Source organism: Patiria miniata, unplaced genomic scaffold (assembly GCF_015706575.1).
Source record: "Patiria miniata isolate m_02_andy unplaced genomic scaffold, ASM1570657v1 HiC_scaffold_12, whole genome shotgun sequence".
Classification (NCBI taxonomy): domain Eukaryota; kingdom Metazoa; phylum Echinodermata; class Asteroidea; order Valvatida; family Asterinidae; genus Patiria; species Patiria miniata.
Genome location: NW_024037050.1, coordinates 79,193 through 99,156, shown reverse-complemented (window position 1 = coordinate 99,156; position 19,964 = coordinate 79,193). Strand labels below are relative to the sequence as shown.

General features: G+C 41.2%; 1 protein-coding gene across 1 annotated transcript; it reads left to right on the top strand.

Annotated features, from left to right (window-relative positions):
• Positions 1-945: 945 nt before the first annotated feature.
• On the top strand, positions 946-18,029 carry LOC119744209 (abl interactor 2-like). The gene is made up of 5 exons (XM_038220086.1): positions 946-1,250; positions 5,249-5,416; positions 6,903-7,560; positions 16,512-16,661; positions 17,292-18,029. Exons 1-5 carry the CDS (start codon positions 1,134-1,136, stop codon positions 17,453-17,455), a joined length of 1,257 nt encoding a protein of 418 aa, XP_038076014.1. The 5' UTR covers positions 946-1,133; the 3' UTR covers positions 17,456-18,029.
• Positions 18,030-19,964: the final 1,935 nt, after the last annotated feature.

Here is a 19,964-nt window from a genome sequence, read left to right as displayed (position 1 = left end):
CAAAAAAAAAGTCTCCGGTTTCTGGTATGGAGCTTGCCCAAAAAGTGATGCGGCGACGCGGCTTTTTTTTTTTTTACCTGACTTTTTTGCTTCAAATGTGTGCTGATGACTGCAAAGGGTGTCCGACTAAACTTAGTGCAAATATATGGGGGTCCAGAGAGGCCACATAAAGCTTATTCTCGATCATAACCCCATCTAAAAACACGTTGAAATTGTGCAGCAGCAGTATTCCAGTCAAACCAGTGAGTTTGGCGGTTTTGGGACATCATCTTTCATTAAAAAAAAAAACTTTTTCATTTTGCCGACGCGCATGGCTACGGCGACCGGAGACTTTTTTTTTTGGGCATTAGAGAAACTGGCCAAAATGCCAAGAAATTTGCCAGCCAAAGAGTCTGCCTTATTACTTTTTTGCTGGTGGATCGATATATTATCAGCGGAGAAAGATGCGCACTCTCTCGACATTGCTGCCACAAAAGGAGTACGATATTTGTGAGGTTCCATTTTAAGGTGTTGTTTTGTCCTATCCGTGCTTTCTCGAGTTTCATCCTTCAAAGATATATTTTTGGGGTAATTTACTAATTGCTTCTTTTTCAGCATTGCAAAAAATATCAATTTGAATGAGCCATTAAAGAAAACAATCAGCCCACGTGCCGTTATGGAATTAATACATGTATCACAAATTTCGATTTATTTAAGTGGCTAATCTCATAAAAATAAGAGGCGAAAATGAAAGTACGAAACCCAAAAGAAAAGTCCTTTTTTCAAATGGTTGCAGACGCCCAAAAAAGGGAAGAAAAATAAGATGGCTTTTCGTTAAAATAAAACAAAGAAATTGAAAAATCGTTAACAGAAAAATAAATCGAATTGTTGAGCACGGGCAGTATTTACCTGACCACCCGGTATATTGGCAGCCCGCCCTCAGACGTCAGACAAGTTGAGCATGTAGGCCCTACAGGTGTTTGAGACTCGTAATCGTATCGTACGTGAGGTGTCATTCAACCCGGAAGTACCTTGGAACATGAACTGTGCGGGTTGTACACCGTACCCGGAAACAACCCAATAGACAGCAAGTCATATCATATATGGGTAGAATTCCATAACGGAATTCATTTCCTGGGAATTGTCAGAAAATCATGGCCAAGTTAGCAGAACTCTTTGAAACCGAGATTCCGGCAGGACGAAGCCAGTTGCAGGAAAGTCATACCAGTCTGCTGAAAGTGGCATCCTTTTGCGAAGAAAATTATCTGCAGGTAGGGCCTACATTATCTGATTACAGTAGTACAGTACATTACGAAAGCCCTGTAGTGCCATCAAGTATTTATTTTGTCCAAGTTCGTTTTTATGAGATACATTTTTCCCAAAGTTCGTTTTTACGAGATACATTTTGTCGAAGTTCGTTTTTATGAGATACATTTTCCCCAAAGTTCGTTTTTACGAGATATATTTTGTCCAAGTTCGTTTTTATGAGATACATTTTTCCCAAAGTCTGAAAGTTCGTTTTTACGAGATACATTTTGTCGAAGTTCGTTTTTATGAGATATATTTTCTCGAAGTTCGTTTTTATGAGATACATTTCGTCGAAGTTCGTTTTTATGAGATATATTTTCTCGAAGTTCGTTTTTATGAGATACATTTTGTCGAAGTTCGTTTTTATGAGATATATTTTCTCGAAGTTCTTTTTATGAGATACATTTTTCCCAAAGTTCGTTTTTACGAGATACATTTTGTCGAAGTTCGTTTTTATGAGATATATTTTGTCGAAGTTCGTTTTTATGAGATACATTTTGTCGAAGTTCGTTTTTATGAGATATATTTTCTCGAAGTTACGGAGCCCCTAAAGGGACATCCAAAATTATTTTTTTATCTCGTGCGCACGACATCATATCTCGTGCGCACGAGATAATTATCACGTGCGCACGACATATATCTCGTGCGCACGACATATATCTCGTGCACACGAGATAACTATCTCGTGCGCACGAGATAATTATAAGTATTATCGGAGCTTGCTGCACATGCAGCGGACAAGTTTGTGTGTAACGAAAGCAGCGTGTCAGGTACGGAGCCCCTAAAGGGACATCTAAAATTATTTTTTTATCTCGTGCGCACGACATAATATCTGGTGCGCACGACTTAATATCTCGTGCGCACGACTTATATCTCGTGCGCACGACTTATATCTCGTGCGCACGACATAGTTATCTTGTGCACACGACATAATATCTCGTGCGCACAAGATATATGTCATGCGCACGAGATAAAAAAAAAATTTGGATGTCCCTTTAGGGGCTCCGTAAGATATCCTGTGTCGCCCGAAAAAAAATTATCTCTTAAAAACGAACTTGGGAAAAATATATCTCGTAAAAATGAACTTCGACAAAATATATCTCGTAAAAACGAACTTCGACAAAATGTATCTCGTAAAAACGAACTTCGAGAAAATGTATCTCATAAAAACGAACTTCGACAAAATGTATCTCATAAAAACGAACTTCGACAAAATATATCTCATAAAAACGAACTTCGACAAAATGTATCTCATAAAAACGAACTTTGGGAAAAATATATCTCATAAAACGAACTTGGACAAAATGTATCTCATAAAAACGAACTTCGACAAAATATATCTCGTAAAAACGAACTTCGACAAAATGTAACTCATAAAAACGAACTTCGAGAAAATATATCTCATAAAAACAAACTTCGACAAAATGTATCTCATAAAAACGAACTTCGACAAAATATATCTCATAAAAACGAACTTCGACAAAATGTATCTCATAAAAACGAACTTTGGGAAAAATATATCTCATAAAAACGAACTTGGACAAAATGTATCTCATAAAAACGAACTTTGGGAAAAATATATCTCGTAAAAACGAACTTGGACAAAATATATACTTGATGGCACTACAGGGCTTTCGTAGTACATTATACATTTTGTACATGCAATTTCAGTTTCAGGTAATCCTTACCTTTATTAGGACCCCGTTCCTATATAACTTTATAAGGTTAAAAAACTCACCAAAACAGAGATCAAATGACACTCAATTAAGTGACATTCCATGATTCTGGTATTTCTTGCCACATCTGAACAGTTGGCAATGACACCTTCTTGAATATCAGCAGGTTTAATTTTGTGGAAAGAGGGCAGGGCTCTGAGGGGTAAAAGACGACGATGACAGACTAAAACAGCAAGATGGTGAACTGCAAAAAACAGTAGGAAAGTCGCATTTTCTTTGAAAGTGCTTTCAAAATGACATGATGAGTGTATCTGAAGAAAAAAGACTGCTTGAGCTAGCTTGAGTAACCCCAGCTGACATGCTCATATTCATTCACATGTAGATGAATATGAGCATGTAGCTTGAGCCTGCAAAAGTCACTTTGGTATTGTACAGTCATTTGCAAAAGTCAGTTTTGAACAGAACTCGTAAAAATAGAGGTGTCCTAAAGATAAAGATTACCCAGTTTCAGAGTCATTTTTGTTTTGGTAGCTTGCAATGCTTTTTCATTACTTTTTGCTATAAAGAAAGGACAAAACATGATTTTTTAAGGACTTTTTTTATACCTTTATAATTACATAATGAAAAAAAAGGAAAGAATCTTTTCGATAGTCATTGTAACTTGATGAGAAGAGGTTAATTTGAATCAGATTGAAAAAGAAAGATGGCTGTTCCAGACCCCAAACAATTATACACAGGGGTGGACTTGGCCATGTTGGCTATTTTCAAGCAGAGCAAGTGCAATAAAAAATGTGCTCAGGTTTCAATCAAATTCCAGGCCTTTGTTTCATAGCCACTGATACAACCATTTAAATTATTAATTTAGTTTCAGGCATAAAATGTTCTGTGTATGAGATACATGTACAAAAGTATGTAGATTTTAGGAAAATAGGAAAATACTATTATGTTTTTTAACGCTGTAACTATTTCAGAGTCCAACAGCATGATTAAGAAATGAGTTGATCATTTGTGTGAATTAAATGTGATTACTTGTTGATTTGTATTTGATGTCTGTTCTTACTGCTCTCTCCTGTTTGCATTCGAACCTGAGGTGACATCGAGACTGTTACACAATCGCTGTTCATAAGGCACTGTACATAAGGCACTCCTCAATAGTGTAACCAGTTGCCCTGTAACAGAATATGTCTGAACAACAACTGGCACAATGCTTTGGCCATTGAAGGAAGGCCTCTAGTCCATACAGAACACTAATAGATGATTGCCCCCAAAAAGTTTCTATCTATAAAAAGACAAACTTGTAATTTACAGCTGATGTCTTGTTCAGAAGCAAATACAGGGTGAGTCAAAAAAAGTGGAACCCAAACCCCCAAAAATGTATTTCATATTTAAAAATATATGAAGCACCAAAAATAATAATGAATGGAAAGCCAATTTCAAAAGCTATTTTTTGATGAAAAAATTACTGAAATTGCTCAATCCATTCAAAGAATACCACCATTTAAACGCAATGACCCTAAAATCTGTCTCGTCCAAAAAAATCAATTTATTGTGCGTTTTGACTGTTTGGAACGACAAAGAAAATGACACAGAATACTTGTTTTAACAACTGTAAGCACACAATTTCTTTGATTAACAACCCTGGTTAGGCAAACAGTATGATTTATAAAATCTACTTTTTTAAAAGACAGGCCTTCAAAAGGACTTCGTTGCATATTGTTAACGTTTAAACTACGATTTCATCGCTGGTGATGTTTGAAGACAATTGTGTCGACGATTGTTGAAATCACATTTTTGAGACGAGACAGGTTTTTGATAGGGTCATTGTGTTTAAATGGTGATATCTTTTGAACGGATTGACCAATTTCAGTAATTTTTTCATCCAAAAGTAGCCTATGAGATTGGCTTTCCAGTCATTATTATTGTTGGTGCTACATATTATTTTAAATATGAAATGTAATTTTTTGGGTGTGGGTTCCGCTTTTTTGACTCGCCCTGTAATGAACATTTTGGAAAGAATTACACACATGGACATCACTAGTTTTTTTTCCTGCAGTGACCTATCAGCCATCAGAAAATGATCAAAATGTCCTGACAAGTCCAATTTATAGCAAGGAAAATGTTGAATATATAATTTAATAAGAAAACACTTTGAATTTTTCAGACCAGTCTCGTAGGGTTTGTGCACAGGGTGTCAAGTGTTGTCCTTGAATGGAACTCTTTCAAAAATGTTGTTAGCATTTTGTTACAAATTACTTTTGGATTCACTTTTCTTGTTTCATTTTCAGGCTGAAAATAAGACGGCTGCCTTGGCAGAGACCAAGCAGTATGCTACCCAGTCGCTGGCCAGCGTGGCCTATCAGATCAACACCTTGGCTACCAGCATGCTACAGATGCTGGACTTACAAGGAGTACAACTGGCTGACATGGAATCAAGCACCAATCATCTTGCCAGGGTATGTAAAAAAAAAATTAAAGAAAGTTTAAAAATCCCCGCCCGGTAATGATATTTTGCCCTCCTCCTTTTGATTAATTTTTTAATTCATGCATTTACAATACAATGGTCTAAAAAAATTGGAACAGAAGGAGTACAAATGGGTACCGGCATAGGCAGCAGTAGCTGTGGAGTAACCTTTGACATTGATGGAACTGCATTTAAAGATATAGTCCATCCTTTGTAATTTGTGCATTGTGTTCGTTTGAAGCAACAAAAGTGTTCAAAATCTAATGAAGGATACTGAACAACTAACCTGATGAAGTTTCAGCTCAGCTTCAGCTGTATATTCCGAGAAAAAACAGCATTCTAGGATCTCAATTTCAAATCAAATGTTGCTGAATCATGTTTTGAATTGGACCTGAATTTAGCGTCCGAGACGCGTTCTCACTGGGCTGATTGCAGCTATACGGGATGTCGCGTGCTCATCCGACGAATTATAGCCAATGCTTGCGCGCGCTTTGCCGAATAACAAAACAAACTATTAATTTAATTTTTCCTAGGGTGCGTCTTAAGACGCACCGTTGGAAAGGCCTTTTTTTGTTGATTACTTCAAAATGACAGCTTGCCAGAAAGAATAATTTCACAGGGAGTTTAGTCCCCTTACTATCTTTCAATCAAGTATGTTTTTCAACAATGGTTACGCCAGTTACTTTTCGGATGGCTGCAAATGATGGACTATAGCTTTAAGGAAACAGGAGATAAATATCAGCTTTCATGGAGCCACATTTTTTTTTTTTTTTACACACTGATTTGGCTTATTTGACTTTTTGATTCAATCTACCGGTAACACAAAGAAAAGTATTTCTAGATATTGAAAATTATGGTCAATCGAACGTGAAATGGCAATACAACTGGCCTGCCGGACCCAAGTGCATCAAGGCCAATTCACACACAAAATTCCAACGCACAAAATTCCAAAGCTTGTTACGGAAGATCCCAACTAATAAAAAATGCACATAGAATTTTGAATTTGAATCAAATTACCTGTATAATATTGAAAAGCATGACCCCTTTTTATTTCTTCAAATTACAATGTGCATTGAATATAAAAGTTAGTTTTAAATTGTAAGTTAGAAGTGCTTATTCCCAATACATTCAAGACGTTTTGGTATCTATAGGCAACAATGTATTTCAATCTCTCTGTAGAGTTTACACAATGACACATGACATTTTTGGATACCAAATTTTTCATTGACATATTATTTTTTGTTGTGTTATTAGGAAGATGAAATCCATTCTTCACATTTTTTTTAAGGAGAGCTTAAATCGTTTGCCCCCCCCCCAAAAAAAAACACTTCAAGTGGATCTTATCGTGGATGGGCATGAGGGATGCTAGCATGCTGAAAAGTGGATATTCACACGAAGCCTTTACAAACAAAGTTTAGGGAGGAACTTCTCTTCATAATCCCAAGACAAAAATGTGACTTCTTTCTATTTGTTTCCAGAATGTGAGTGTTCACAAGGAGAAGGTTTCTCGTCGGGAGATCGGGGTCCTAACCGCCAACAAGCATTGCCCCCACACCCACAAGATCGTCGCGCCAGCCAACCCCGAGCAACCCATCAAGTACAAATCGGCACCCATTGACTACGGCCTGCTGGATGACATCGGGCACGGCATGAAGATCAGCGATCCGGCCAAGGCCGACACTTTCAGGAAGCGCAAGGAGTCCCAAAGCCTCCCGAGCCCCGGCCCGGTACCGGACAACTTCCCAGTTTTCAATCCCGATGAACGGCCGCCCAATTCCCCCCTCGAAGTCGATCTGTACGCGACGGTCCGTAAGACAGGCACCCCGCAAGGCTCCCCTAAGTCGGTGAGGCAGTATCGATCGCAAAAATCAGTGCCAGTAGGGGGACATCCCTCCCCTCCCCCTCCTCCTCCCCCTGACCCTGATATGCCGCCTCCCCCTCACCCTATGCCCCCCGCTCCAGACTCCTCTCTTCCACCTGCTATGGCTCCCCCACCAATGGCACCTCCACCACCTGCTCTACTGGCAACCAAAGTGGCAGATGATGAGAAGAAGAAACAAGAGAAGGATGTGACTCCTAGGATGGTGAATCCACCTCCCCCTCCCCCTGATATGATGGTTTTGCCTCCCGATGAAGGTAAGTACCAATTTCAGATCGCGCTTCCAAGCTGTTTTCAAGGTTCACCCCAAAAAGTAGTAATACTAATAATAATAGTGGCATCTTATTAAGCGCAACAGGTCCATCACTCAGTGACACTCATGGCGCTATACAAAGAGTAAGTACAAACTACAAAATTTATAAATGACAAATTAGAAATGACAAACTACAAAAAACAAAAAAATTGTAAATGCTACATGTAGGTCCAAGACATATGAATTGCAAGGTACAAGCCGAAGAAGAGATTAGAGTTTGAACAGGTAGGTTTCGAGTTCTTGTTTGAAGGAGATCGAAGAGGGAGCTTGATGGATAGAGAGGGGTAGACTGTGTCAGAGAGTGAAGTCTGCATGAGAGAAGCTGTGGTCACCCCAAGAGTGTCGGGATCTAGGAAATTGAAGAAGTAGATTAGTGTTTCATTTTTGCTGTTTTTCGAGCAATACAAAAGTTATTCACTTCTGAATGAGATATCTAACCATTCATTGTTAAATCAACCAACCTTAACTTGTGGAATAATCACTTTACACATTTCAAATAATTTGTTTGCCAACAATAATTATGTTTGTGGTGGGTAGACTGGTCCCCCTCTCCATTATCAGGATCAATAATGTGGGGACTGGGAACCAGTCCACTCACAGGATCGACATCGGTATATAAGTACTGAACTAAAGGCTGCATCCGAATCAACTGTCTAGACCTAGGTCTAGGTCTGCGCCCATTGAAAATACGCAAGGACGCGCTGACAATAGACGTAGCCGTAGCTCTGGAAGCCCGTTTCGGACACGGCCTAAGCCAGAATAAAAGCCCTTTTCCTTTTTTTGTAAGAGGGTACTTTGCACTCACCAAAGTAGAAAAGAGTACTGTTTTTTGTTAAACTAAAAGATTCAGCTTCTGTCATTCAGAGAAAAAATATATAGAATTTCTTGATGACAGGCAAATTTGAAGGAAAGCAGTTCATTTAAAGATGTAAACCAAGAACTTCCTCTAAGAGAATAATTGCCAATGATTCGAAATGACAGTTTTTGTGGTATAAAGTGTAGGCCTTATGTGTTAAATTAAGATTTAGAATGCAATTTTTTTTATTATTGATTAAAACATTCTGTTCATTCTTTGTTACAAAATTTAAATGACAAAGAAATCATATGAGACATCTGCAATGCATACAGTCTATTGGCCAGGTGGGATTCAAAGCTGGAACTGCAGTGAAACAGTCAAGGAAAGAACACATGTACTTCGTGTGTACTTCACCAACCTGTCCACTCGAACGCTAGTACCAAATAGAAAAGACAAGTGGACCTTACATTGAAAATTGAAGAAATGTCTTGAAAACAAAGACCTTAAATTGAAAAATTTAAGAAATCTCTAAACTGCAGAGGATCCAGAACTCTGCCGCTCGCTTGGTATCGACAGCTAAGAAGAGTGAACATACAGCGTGTCCCCAAAAAAATTTCCCTCTCATAGACCACAGAATAATTACCAAAATCAAGTTTTATACTCAATTACATATTTAGAAAGCCCACTTAATTTAGTAGTTCCTGTGAAAATTTCGAAGGTCTCGCTTCATTGGTTTTGAATACGCAGGCTCTTATGTAACAACAGTGCTTTCCGGCCCATTCCAAGTTTGATAAAAAGAAATGCACACTACAGACATACCATACCTTATTCCATGCTTCACTTTTATTTCAACAACTGTGTTCTTGTTTTTGTTATTAGCCTAAGTAACTAAAGTCAAGTTCATTTACTTTTTTAAAATGAAAACTAATCAAAGTTCAGTTCCACTGGTCGTGTTTGCTTTCACAGGGTGTGTTCCACTGATGGTTTGTCCTTCAATGTGCAGAAAATGTAGCACAGCAAACTTGGAATGGGCTGAAAAGCACTGCTGTTACATAATAGACTGTGTATTCAAAACCAATGAAGCGAGACCAATGAAATTTTCACAGAAGTAACAAAATTAAATGGGCTTTCTAAATCTGAACACTAAATTGAGAAAAATACTTGATTTTGGAATTAATTGAACAGTCTATCAGAGGGACATTTTTTTGGGACACGCTGTATAACACCTGTGCTGAAATCTCTGCACTGGTTGCCAGTACAGTCTCGCATCCATTATAAGGTCATTCTCATCATCTGCAAAGCTATCTGTAGTGATAGCATGACAAGGTTTGTTCAGGTTCCCAGGCACTTGGACGTAGTGCGTTTATTCCGCCATGATGCAACAAGAGTATAGCCACATTACACACACTGTGTTCATGCGCTGTGCGCACAATATGAATATGTAGTTCCACATTAATATTACAACATCCTCCCCCCTTTGAAAGTACAATGTTGGATTCTAACATTTACCAGACAACTTTCCGCACAGGTTAAAAGTTAATGTGGTAATGTGGTAAGTTACTGAATAAAAATGATGGGTAAATAACAAATAATTGTGTTGCGTCTCTAATTTCTAATGTCTTCACATGTTTCTGGTGGGCTGGAACTTGAACTTCGAAAAACGGCTCTAAACATCAAAAACTCTTAACATGTAACTGTTAAAACTCTTCAACTGTAACTCCAAGTAACAGGTCTATGATTTAACGTTATATCGAAGGGTTACATGCTAGTCAAACTTTCATCCTCATCAAATTCTTGAGGTTAACTACCCTCAGTCGTTTAAGTAATCAAAAGTTTAGATAAAACAACTTGAAAAACGTTTAAACAATGAACACTCTGCAAGTATGATATTGTCATGGGCTTGGGGTATATTGGGTAAGATGGCCTTATTGCTGGATGTATCGCACTGGTCTGCGAATTACTCGGCCTGACCTTGTGGTCTGTGGAGTATCTCCGGTTGCCCTAGCTGCGTTGTCGCTATGATTTGGGAGTTTGTGCTGCTTACTGAGGTCTTTGGTTTTCTCAGTGTCTGCAAATCTGACACGCTTGGGAGTGATAGAGTGTCGTGAATCTGTCATCTCTCTGAGGTGGGATCGAGTACGTCTCAATATGCTACCGTTAGGGGTGGCGACTTTATACGACCTCGGCTCTCTACACACGGTTGTCACCTCGCCTGGCAGCCAAGCCCGAGAATCCTGATCAAGAATCCGGACCTTCTGCCCAACATGGAGAGGTGGGAGCTCATTGGCTGAGTATCTCCTGTCGTAATCTGCTTTCATTCGGTCACGCCTCTTGTCGTGGGCATCCTTCATTTCCTCGTGTCGTGCCTCAGTGTATGGGCGGCGGCTTGGCAAGCTTGTGCAAGGTGGCCTGCCAAACAGAATCTCGGCAGGAGACGGCAGTTTGGAGTCAATGGGAATAGCTCGCAAGTTCAGAAGTGCTTTATCAACATTCTGCTTCGACTTTTGGCATCTCTTTATGAGTGTCTTGACCGTCCGCACTGCACGTTCCACGAAACCGTTGGATTGTGGGTATCGAGGTGAAGATGTGATGTGACTTATGCCCCACGAAGCACACATGTCCTGGTACGGCGCTCCAACGAACTGTGGGCCATTGTCCGATATTATTTCTGCTGGCGCTCCGAACATGCCAAGTGTGCGGGATGTCACACCAGCTACCGTTGCGCTCTTGGTATCTCGCAGCCTGTGGACGACTGGGAACTTCGAGGTATAGTCGATGATCAGAAGAAAGTCATCGCCACCTATTTCAAACAGGTCAGTGCCTATCTTGGTCCATGGGGTGGATGGGATCTCATGGGGATGGAGGGGTTCCTTCTTCTGCTTTGGTTGGTTTTCTTGGCAGTATTCACATGCCCTTACAGCAATGTCGATGTCACGGCTGATGTTTGGCCAGTACACGGTTTCTCGAGCCAAACGTCGTGTTTTCTCGATTCCCATGTGTCCTGTGTGGAGCTGGGCCAGGATGTCTTGTCGTAGATCATCAGGGATTACTACTTGTTTCCCTTTGAAGATGACACCCCAGGATATTCCCAGTTCATCTCTGTAGGGCCAGTATGGCCTTAGATCTCTGGGTAGCTCCTTGATTTCATCAGGCCAGCCGGCGTAGATAACTTGGGTTAGGGAACTCAGGGTTGGGTCACGCGCGGTCTGCACCTGCAGTTGGGTCTGCTTAGTCTGGCCAAAGTGAAGGAGATCGATGTGCTTGAGCTCTGGTCCTTCAATGACATCTATGCCACCGACCAGTCGGTCAAGGTGTATGTCTTCGTTCTTCTTCGGGTTTGGCAGTCTGCTCAAGGCGTCGGACAAGATCATTGTCGGCCCTGGCTTGTAGTGCACGGTGAAGTTATAGCCTTGCACTTTGATAAGTAGGCGTTGTAACCTTGGTGGTGCACTAGATAGGGGCTTCCTCCAGATCATTTCTAGCGGCTTGTGATCTGAGTATACCACAAACTCCTTCCCGAAGAGGTAGTTGTGGAAACGGGCTATGCCAAACACCAGTGCCAGCGTTTCCCTCTCTATATTGGAGTAATTTTTCTGCGCCGGTGAGAGACTTTTGGATGCAAAGGCAATAGGCTTGCCTTGTTGAGTGAGGCACGCTCCCAGCCCTTTCTGTGAAGCGTCAACCTCAAGTACCGTTGGCATCTCAGGGTTGTAGTACTGAAGGCATGCGTCCGCTGTGATCGACAGCTTCAGTGCCTCAAACGCTGCTTGGTGGTCCTCCTGCCACACAAAAGGGATGTTTTTCTTGAGAAGATCTCGGAGGATCGCTGCCTTGTCTGCGAGGTTGGGAATGTACGCAGACACATATGTGATGAGACCAAGGAATTTTTGGAGGTCTTCCTTGTCCTGGGGGGTGGGGAGGTTGTGTATGTCCTCAACCCGCCCTGGGTCTGGCTGTACCCCGACGTCAGAGTATATGGACCCAAAGAAACTGATCTTCTTTGTCTTAATCCTGCATTTGGTGCTGTTGAATACAAGACCCTCACGTCCGGCAACCTCGAACAGGTTCCTAAGGTTGGCGTCGTGTTCCTCGTCAGTACGGCCGTAAACGACTATGTCGTCAGCTATACAGACACATCCGGGAACTTGGTCAACTATCTCGTCCATGCATTGCTGGAATATATCCTGGCTAATGGCGAGGCCAAATGGCAGACGCTGGAAGCAATACCGTCCGAATGGCGTCCGGAAGGTGGTGAGCTCCTGGGACTTCTCGTCAAGGTGAACGGCCCAGTAACCGGCCTTTGCATCAAGTTTAGAGAAGACTCTGGCTTGGGAAAACTCTGGGTTGAGTTCCTCTAGCGTAGGGATTTTGTGGGGGCACCTGCGCAGGCTTTGGTTGAGACGCTTGGGGTCAAGGCACACACGAATGGAACCATCTTGCTTGAGGCTCGTGGTGATTGAACTGCACCAGTCTGTGTGATGCGCCACTCTCCTGATTACCCCCAGCGCCTCCATCTTGTCAATTTCCACTTTCAACTTTGGTTTGAGGTGCACACTGTATTTTCTGGGTGGGTCAATATGGGGTACCGCATCTTCTTTGAGGTACAATGTCGCCCTTCGTTTGAAACTTCCAATGGTGTCAAACTGATCTGGATACGCCTCCATCAGCTGCTCAATTGATTGTACTGACGTCAGTCTGGCAGCATGTATCGTCACGACTCCCATGTCACGGCACATGGGCAGACCTGCAATCACTGGGCCTGTGACGTCGACGACGTAGAATCTGTTCTCTGACCATGTAGGATCTTGGTATCTGCAGAGCAAATCGATGCTGCCCAGACAGGGTATCGGTGTTCCATTATATGCGGTTAACTTGGTTGTCACCGGTTTGACTTGGGATCTCCAAGTGTCTCCATACATCTGTCGTATGGTTCTGAGTGGAAGTGTGTTACCTCCAGCTCCGGTATCTATCTTGACTTTAAGGCGGTGCTTGCCTTCAAGGTCAGGGCAAACCACATCAAGCATCCTGTAGGCTTCGTTACCCGTGTTATCGTTCTTCTTGTGGAAGTCTGGGACAGTGACAACGTGGAACACTTCCTCGTACGCATTGTCCGTGTATTCTAATTGATGGACATCTGTCTCCTGCTCAGTAGTGTTTGGTGTCGATGATTCATCCTTTTTTCGGCCCTTGGGCTTTCGTTGTTGGGGCCTTCTATCCCTGGAGGGACTGCGTCGCCTCTCCCCGGAGGGACTGCGTCTTCTCCGTGGTGACTTGGATCCTCTGCGTTGTCTGCTTTTAGCTCTCGTCTTTCTGCAACACTTGGACCAGTGCCCTTTCGCTCCACAAGCCTTGCAGGTATCATGGTATGCTGGGCACCGTCTAGGTGGGTGTGATAACCCACAGTTTCGACAAGCTCGACTCTTGGACCATACGGCGTTCACTGACGCCCCACCGGTCTCCATGGACTGTAAACTTTGCTTGCCGGCAACGATGGCTTCATACTTCCGCCCTTCGATGAGCATCTCGTCAATGCTGTAGCCAATGGGTCTGTCAAGCAGATCCTTTTGGAAGGACTCGGAGGGTGTAGAGGCTATCACGAGTTCAACTACTCGTTCAGTGAGTTCCTCCACAGTAAATTGACATTCAACAGCCTTCGCTCGGCACCTGTTGACGAACTCATCGAGGTGTTCTTTGGGCTTTTGTCGGTAACGCATCAGTTCCAAGCGGTGGATCCTGAAGTTTAGCTTCACCTTGAGTTGTTTTTCAAACAAATCCCACAGCTTGGATGGGTCGCGCTGCTCATCTTCAGTCAGGCTGGAGGCATTGATTTTCCTTAGACCCTCTTTTCCGACGGCTATCTTGATTTTGACTGCTTGTTTGGCTTGGTCTGTGATATCTTGGTCAGCAAGACATAATTCAATTCTCTGTCGGAAAATCTTAAATTCTTCTGCCAGATCACTGGCATCCCACTGCATTTCGGGGAATTTTGTGGCCATGGTTAACAAGGGACGGGCTGTGCCTGTGGGGAATCCACTTTAATGGTAAGTATACAGGTGAGATAATATTGGTACTATATATTACCTTTTAAACAATGGGCATATAAAGACACAAACAATTTATGGCAATGTGATGCAATACTTAACACCAGTATATCATTATTTAAACCAAGATACAATGTAAGTAAAGTTCAGTTTGAGTCTGGCATGCAGTATTGTTTGGAAAAAATCAGTCCAGTCGATCAATACTGTCCAATAGTTCAGGTTGCTGTTGTGTGGTTCCAGCACTCCTGCAGATCCAGCTGTTTTCCGGTAGATCCGGCTGTTGTCCGGTAGGTCCTGCTGTATTCCGGTAAGTCCTGCGGTAGATCCGGCCGTTTCCGGTAGATCCGGCTGTTTTCCGGTAGATCTTGCTGTTGTCCGGTAGGTCCTGCTGTATCCCAGTAAGTCCTGCGGTAGATCCGGCCGTTTCCGGTAGATCCGGCTGTTTTCCGGTAGATCCTGCTGATTTCCGGTGGATTCGGCTGTTTTCCGGTAGATCCTGCTGATTTCCGGTGGATCCGGCTGTTTCCCGGTAGATCCGGCTGTTTTCCAGTAGATCCGGCTATTTTACGGTATGTCCAGCTGTTTTCCGGTAGATCCAGCTGTTTGCAAGCTGCAGCGTTAATCGGCGGAACAATATGACTGGTTCGGCCGTGGTTCGCCTCAGGTGAGGTCAAAGGTCAAATCCCGATAAGCGTGTGCGCGGGGGTAGTTCCAGGGTATGGCTCGCCGGAACTGCTTTTATCAACAAGCTGCACACAAGTCAATGGCGTTCACATGCAAAACGCAAAGTTATGTACGGCATGTACACTCAGTGATACTTTGTCAATCAAAAGGTTCGGCAAACACTTACAATCGCCCTGTCCTCAGTCCGTGACTGTCGATTGCATATGCTGACTCCGCACATGTACATTTACGATATGTGCCATGCGGCAAATTTCCCCTGATAAACTGAACGGGAAAACTGGGTCGCTTCCGGCCAGTCTGTGGTCGTTGCGAGTACGGTGTGGGCTGGCGCGTATAGGCTATCACGCGTCACGTTGGCCGCTGGTGAACGGGGCTCTTCGCGTGCAGTGTCGGCTCAGTCCGATCGCTGTCGATGTCGGCTGCTGGACATCGATCCGTGCTCTGTCCGAGGCGGTCTTTCGCAGGCGTTTGGCGTTTAGCTAGCACGATGCCTGGTCGCGGTGTATGTGCCGCATTTCAGTGTCCACTACCGCTGCCACCATGTAGTGATAGCATGACAAGGTTTGTTCAGGTTCCCAGGCACTTGGACGTAGTGCGTTTATTCCGCCATGATGCAACAAGAGTATAGCCACATTACACACACTGTGTTCATGCGCTGTGCGCACAATATGAATATGTAGTTCCACATTAATATTACAACACTATCCATGGTCTATGTCCAGCCTACATCTCAGAACTACTTGTACCTTACAATCCATCAAGGCCCCTTAGATCGTCTTCCCAGCATCTTCTCATCATGAACCCCGGAAAAATGAAGAACTATGGTGAAAGAGCATTTGCATGTGGGGGCCCTACCATCAATACGATCGGTCACTGCGATCAATAACTGACCTGGAATTGTTTAAGAGCAGCCTTAAAAGACATTTATTTGAAAATTGTTTTCCGTAGTCATATATTATTTGTTTATTAATTGAAAAGGGCATTGCGAGCTCCGACGGTCCTGAAATGCGCTATATAAGAATGTGTTATTATTTTTATTACATATAAAAGGATAGGTAAACATATTAGCAAATTTTGATGACTGTAGTAAGGGCACAGAACTTTTAAGGTTTTCAAATCCCTCCCTTTCCTTCCCCACCCCAAAGTTGAAAAAAAATATTTAAAAGAGGTCTTACGGTATAGTCAGATTTTTAGGTATAAAACTAAGTATTACATGTATCAACCCCATTATGTCATATGATGTCCAAACCCCCCCCCCCCCCTTTCAAATTTTCGACAGTCGGCAATTTTCATATCTATTTGGCGGTATTTTCTTCCAGTACCCCACGCCCACTATGAAAACAAAATTGGTTCCTTTTTCTTTCGTACAAACAGCTGCTTCATCGTTTCCCCCTCCCCCGCCCATGGATGACATCCCTTACCCAGCCAACATGGGCATTGGTGATGATGAGATGCCCCTACCTCCGGAGTTTGTTCAGACTAGTGACGTGGACCAATCTGCCCCCGCAGACTACATAGAAAAAGGTGAACTTAGAAAAACCATTCCAATTATACTCTGGTTTCTTTTCTTTCTTTTTTGTTGAAAGGTAAAAACGCCCAAAAAATCCAAAAAATTCCGGAAGTGAATACCTTATTTGACTGTGTACATGTAAGTGTCTCAAACATCCTGTGAAATTTACAACAGTAGTCGGCCCGCTGATACGTGCCAGTCACCGTTGCGACCAAATTTGGCTGCGGTATACATGGTACAGACCACATGTTATTTTGCTCGGCAGAAAATCTTAGTCGAAATTTACCTTGGTGATAGTACAAGGTGTAACATAAGCGTTTGCAACAACATAAGCTGAAATTTGGAAAATACTTTCAGGTAGATATTAGTGTTCAACTACTCGTGAAATAAAAACTTGAGAGCTAAAATAAATTATTTTATTATTTTTTTTCAGCTATTAAAAGTAGTTTATTAAATTGGCTTGCCAGTTATAATTTTTTTTGGTGCTACATATTTCAATATGAAATATATTTCTTTCGGTTTGGATTTTGCTTTTTTTTTTACTCACCCTGTATATGCAGGGAAGGGGCAGTGCTCAACCCACTTTTTCTATGCCTACATTGTTAATTACCTCACTTTTTAACGTTCCCATGTATCTCTTATAGTCATTGCCCTTTACGGCTACGAGAAAAATCTGGAAGATGAGCTGACATTCCAGGAAGATGACATCATCTACGTGCTGAAAAAGAACCCCAATGGTTGGTTTGAGGGCGTTTTGAATGGAGTCACAGGCTTGTTTCCTGGAAACTACGTGCAGGCTGTTCCTTAAAGATGTACTGTTTGTGTTATTCTCTGGTTAAAAAAAAAAAATTTTCTATCAAAATTTCTTATTTCGTTTCTACCAATACCAAACTTATTCACTTTATGAAAGATTTATTGAATGAAAAATATCATCTCTTGTCAAGTCTTGGAAGACTTGTTTTACCAATTTTGAATAATTTCCAGCCGACAACTATAATGAAGTTCTCAAAAGGGTAGACTGTTTCCTAGTCTATGTAATAGACCATGGCGAAGAGCCAATGGTCTATGATATGTGAGCAGATTCGCTGATTTATTATGCAAGACAACGGCCTCTTGACCTCTAAATTTTGACCAATCAGCGGGCGATTTCTGTATATCGGGTCTACGGTCATTCACCCGTTGACGCATTAAAGACATGGATAAAAGAAAACCTAGACACAGCAAACAAAGGCTGTGCTGGTCACGCGCTCTGTATTATGTTACGTGATACGCGCCAAGCTTGTCTAGGTTCGATAGATCTATGCCCGGCCGTTGTTGTATTACAAAACACTGCATTCAAATTGACCAATCAAACATTGAGTCCTGATTTGGAAATGAAATTACGTCACGATTTAGCAAACTCGACTCCGATTGGCTGAGGCGCTGGATCGCATAAATCTGCATGCTTTGACATATCACACGTTATACAGGAGACTTGGCTCCGTGGATAATGGATGATACTCAGACTAACAGTTTCCTGCTGTCCTTCCAGAACAGAAACATGTAATGTAGGTACCGGGAAACAGTCTACTTGCCACTCTCATTTTTTTCAGGGGGTTGCAGCCACACGAAATACAAAAAAAAGTCAGTTCTTGGTTAATTTGTCAGGGTGAAAAATGAATATGTTGAAGAGCGTGGACAGTACATCTCTAAATTGCTTTACATTCCAGAGTACTATCATCTAGAATTAAATTTTTTAACAGTGTAGTTGGCAAGTGCGTGGACCACATTGGCCTTGGTTTTAAGGATAGTTTTTTGAGGAAATGCTGTAGATATTTCAATCATAATCTTCAAATTGCTTATCAGCTAGAACGATCTGAAATATAGAACTTATAAAAGTTGCGTATGTAGGAGGCCTGATTTTTCTGTCCTTGCTGAAAATTTCATATTCAGAGTGTTGAAATGTTAGATACAATAGAAGTATTTTAATTTACTCAATTAGTTTTAGAATTGGAAAAAAAATTCTTATGCAAAGTGTATATTGTTCCATTTCTACCTTCTATACATGGTTTTTAGACGGAAAAGCAAATTTATAAAAAAAAAAGCTACTTGTACATGTATGCATATCGGAGAGCATGGAATATAAAACAGCTGTATTTATTGATCTTTATTGAATGATTTGCCGTATTATAATTATACTCCATCAGATTTTGAAAATCAATATTTTGATTGTGTTATTCATAATACCTTATAATGAACCATAAAGAACCATAGTATTCCATGTATTATTTTTATATTAGAGATATGTAACATATAGAGCATTGATATCTTTACACTTTTCGTAGTATGCTATATTTTTGTACGCAGAAACATATTTTAGAAATTTAATATAGTTTTGCTGCATTTTCATAATTTTTATTATGACGCTTTGATGGTATTTATGGATTTAGATATTGGATCAATTTTTAGCAGCTGTCTGATAAAGTGTTCAACACCCATTTCGCGCCGAACCAAGACGCATAGCGACTTTATTAGGTCGACCCAAATATATACATGTTGCTTTTGTTTCAGACGATCAATTAATTTATACGTATTGATTTTCCATTGTTTAGGTTGCTTTCCAGTGCTTAATTCAACCTGGAATGCCAGTTTGAAACAGCTTAAAATCCAAACGTCAAACTACTCATGTACTTTTAAAAAAATTTTAAAAATAAAATTAAGGTTTTGCACGACTGTAAAAAGTCTTCTGAAACAGATGTTGATCAGTACTGGGGGAGGGTTGTTTTTGGCACACCTATGACCTTTTTTGTATAATAGCTCCAGATAAAGCTTCGGCAAATTAGCTTGAATTTCGGTGACTTTTCTTGACTTTGATCAGAGTTCTGCAGGGTGTCAATGGTTGCCATGGCAAACAATTAAAAAAAATGTTTTTACATAAAACATAGACAGTTCATGCAAAAATGCAAAAACGTTTCTATTATTTAATACCATAACTACATCCATTGCTCTGATTTTGGTTGGAATAATTTGAATTTTGGGACAAATTCACGAAAAAATGTTTTTGCCGCAGATTACATCACCCTCTAGCGGCGACTTTAAAAGCCAAAGGTTATTTTTAAATTGATACAAAGAACCAATGACCATTGCGCCAATGAATGTTTGTACTTTTTTTATTTGAAAGCATTGGAATGAAAAGATGTTACAAAAAAAATCATGCCGACCGCAGCGCGACCAAACACGACGTCACATTAGAGTACTGCCATACCATATTCCTACAAAAAGGAAAATTGGCCGAAGCATACTGGAAATTAGAATTGGTATGGGGGCGAAATGTGTCT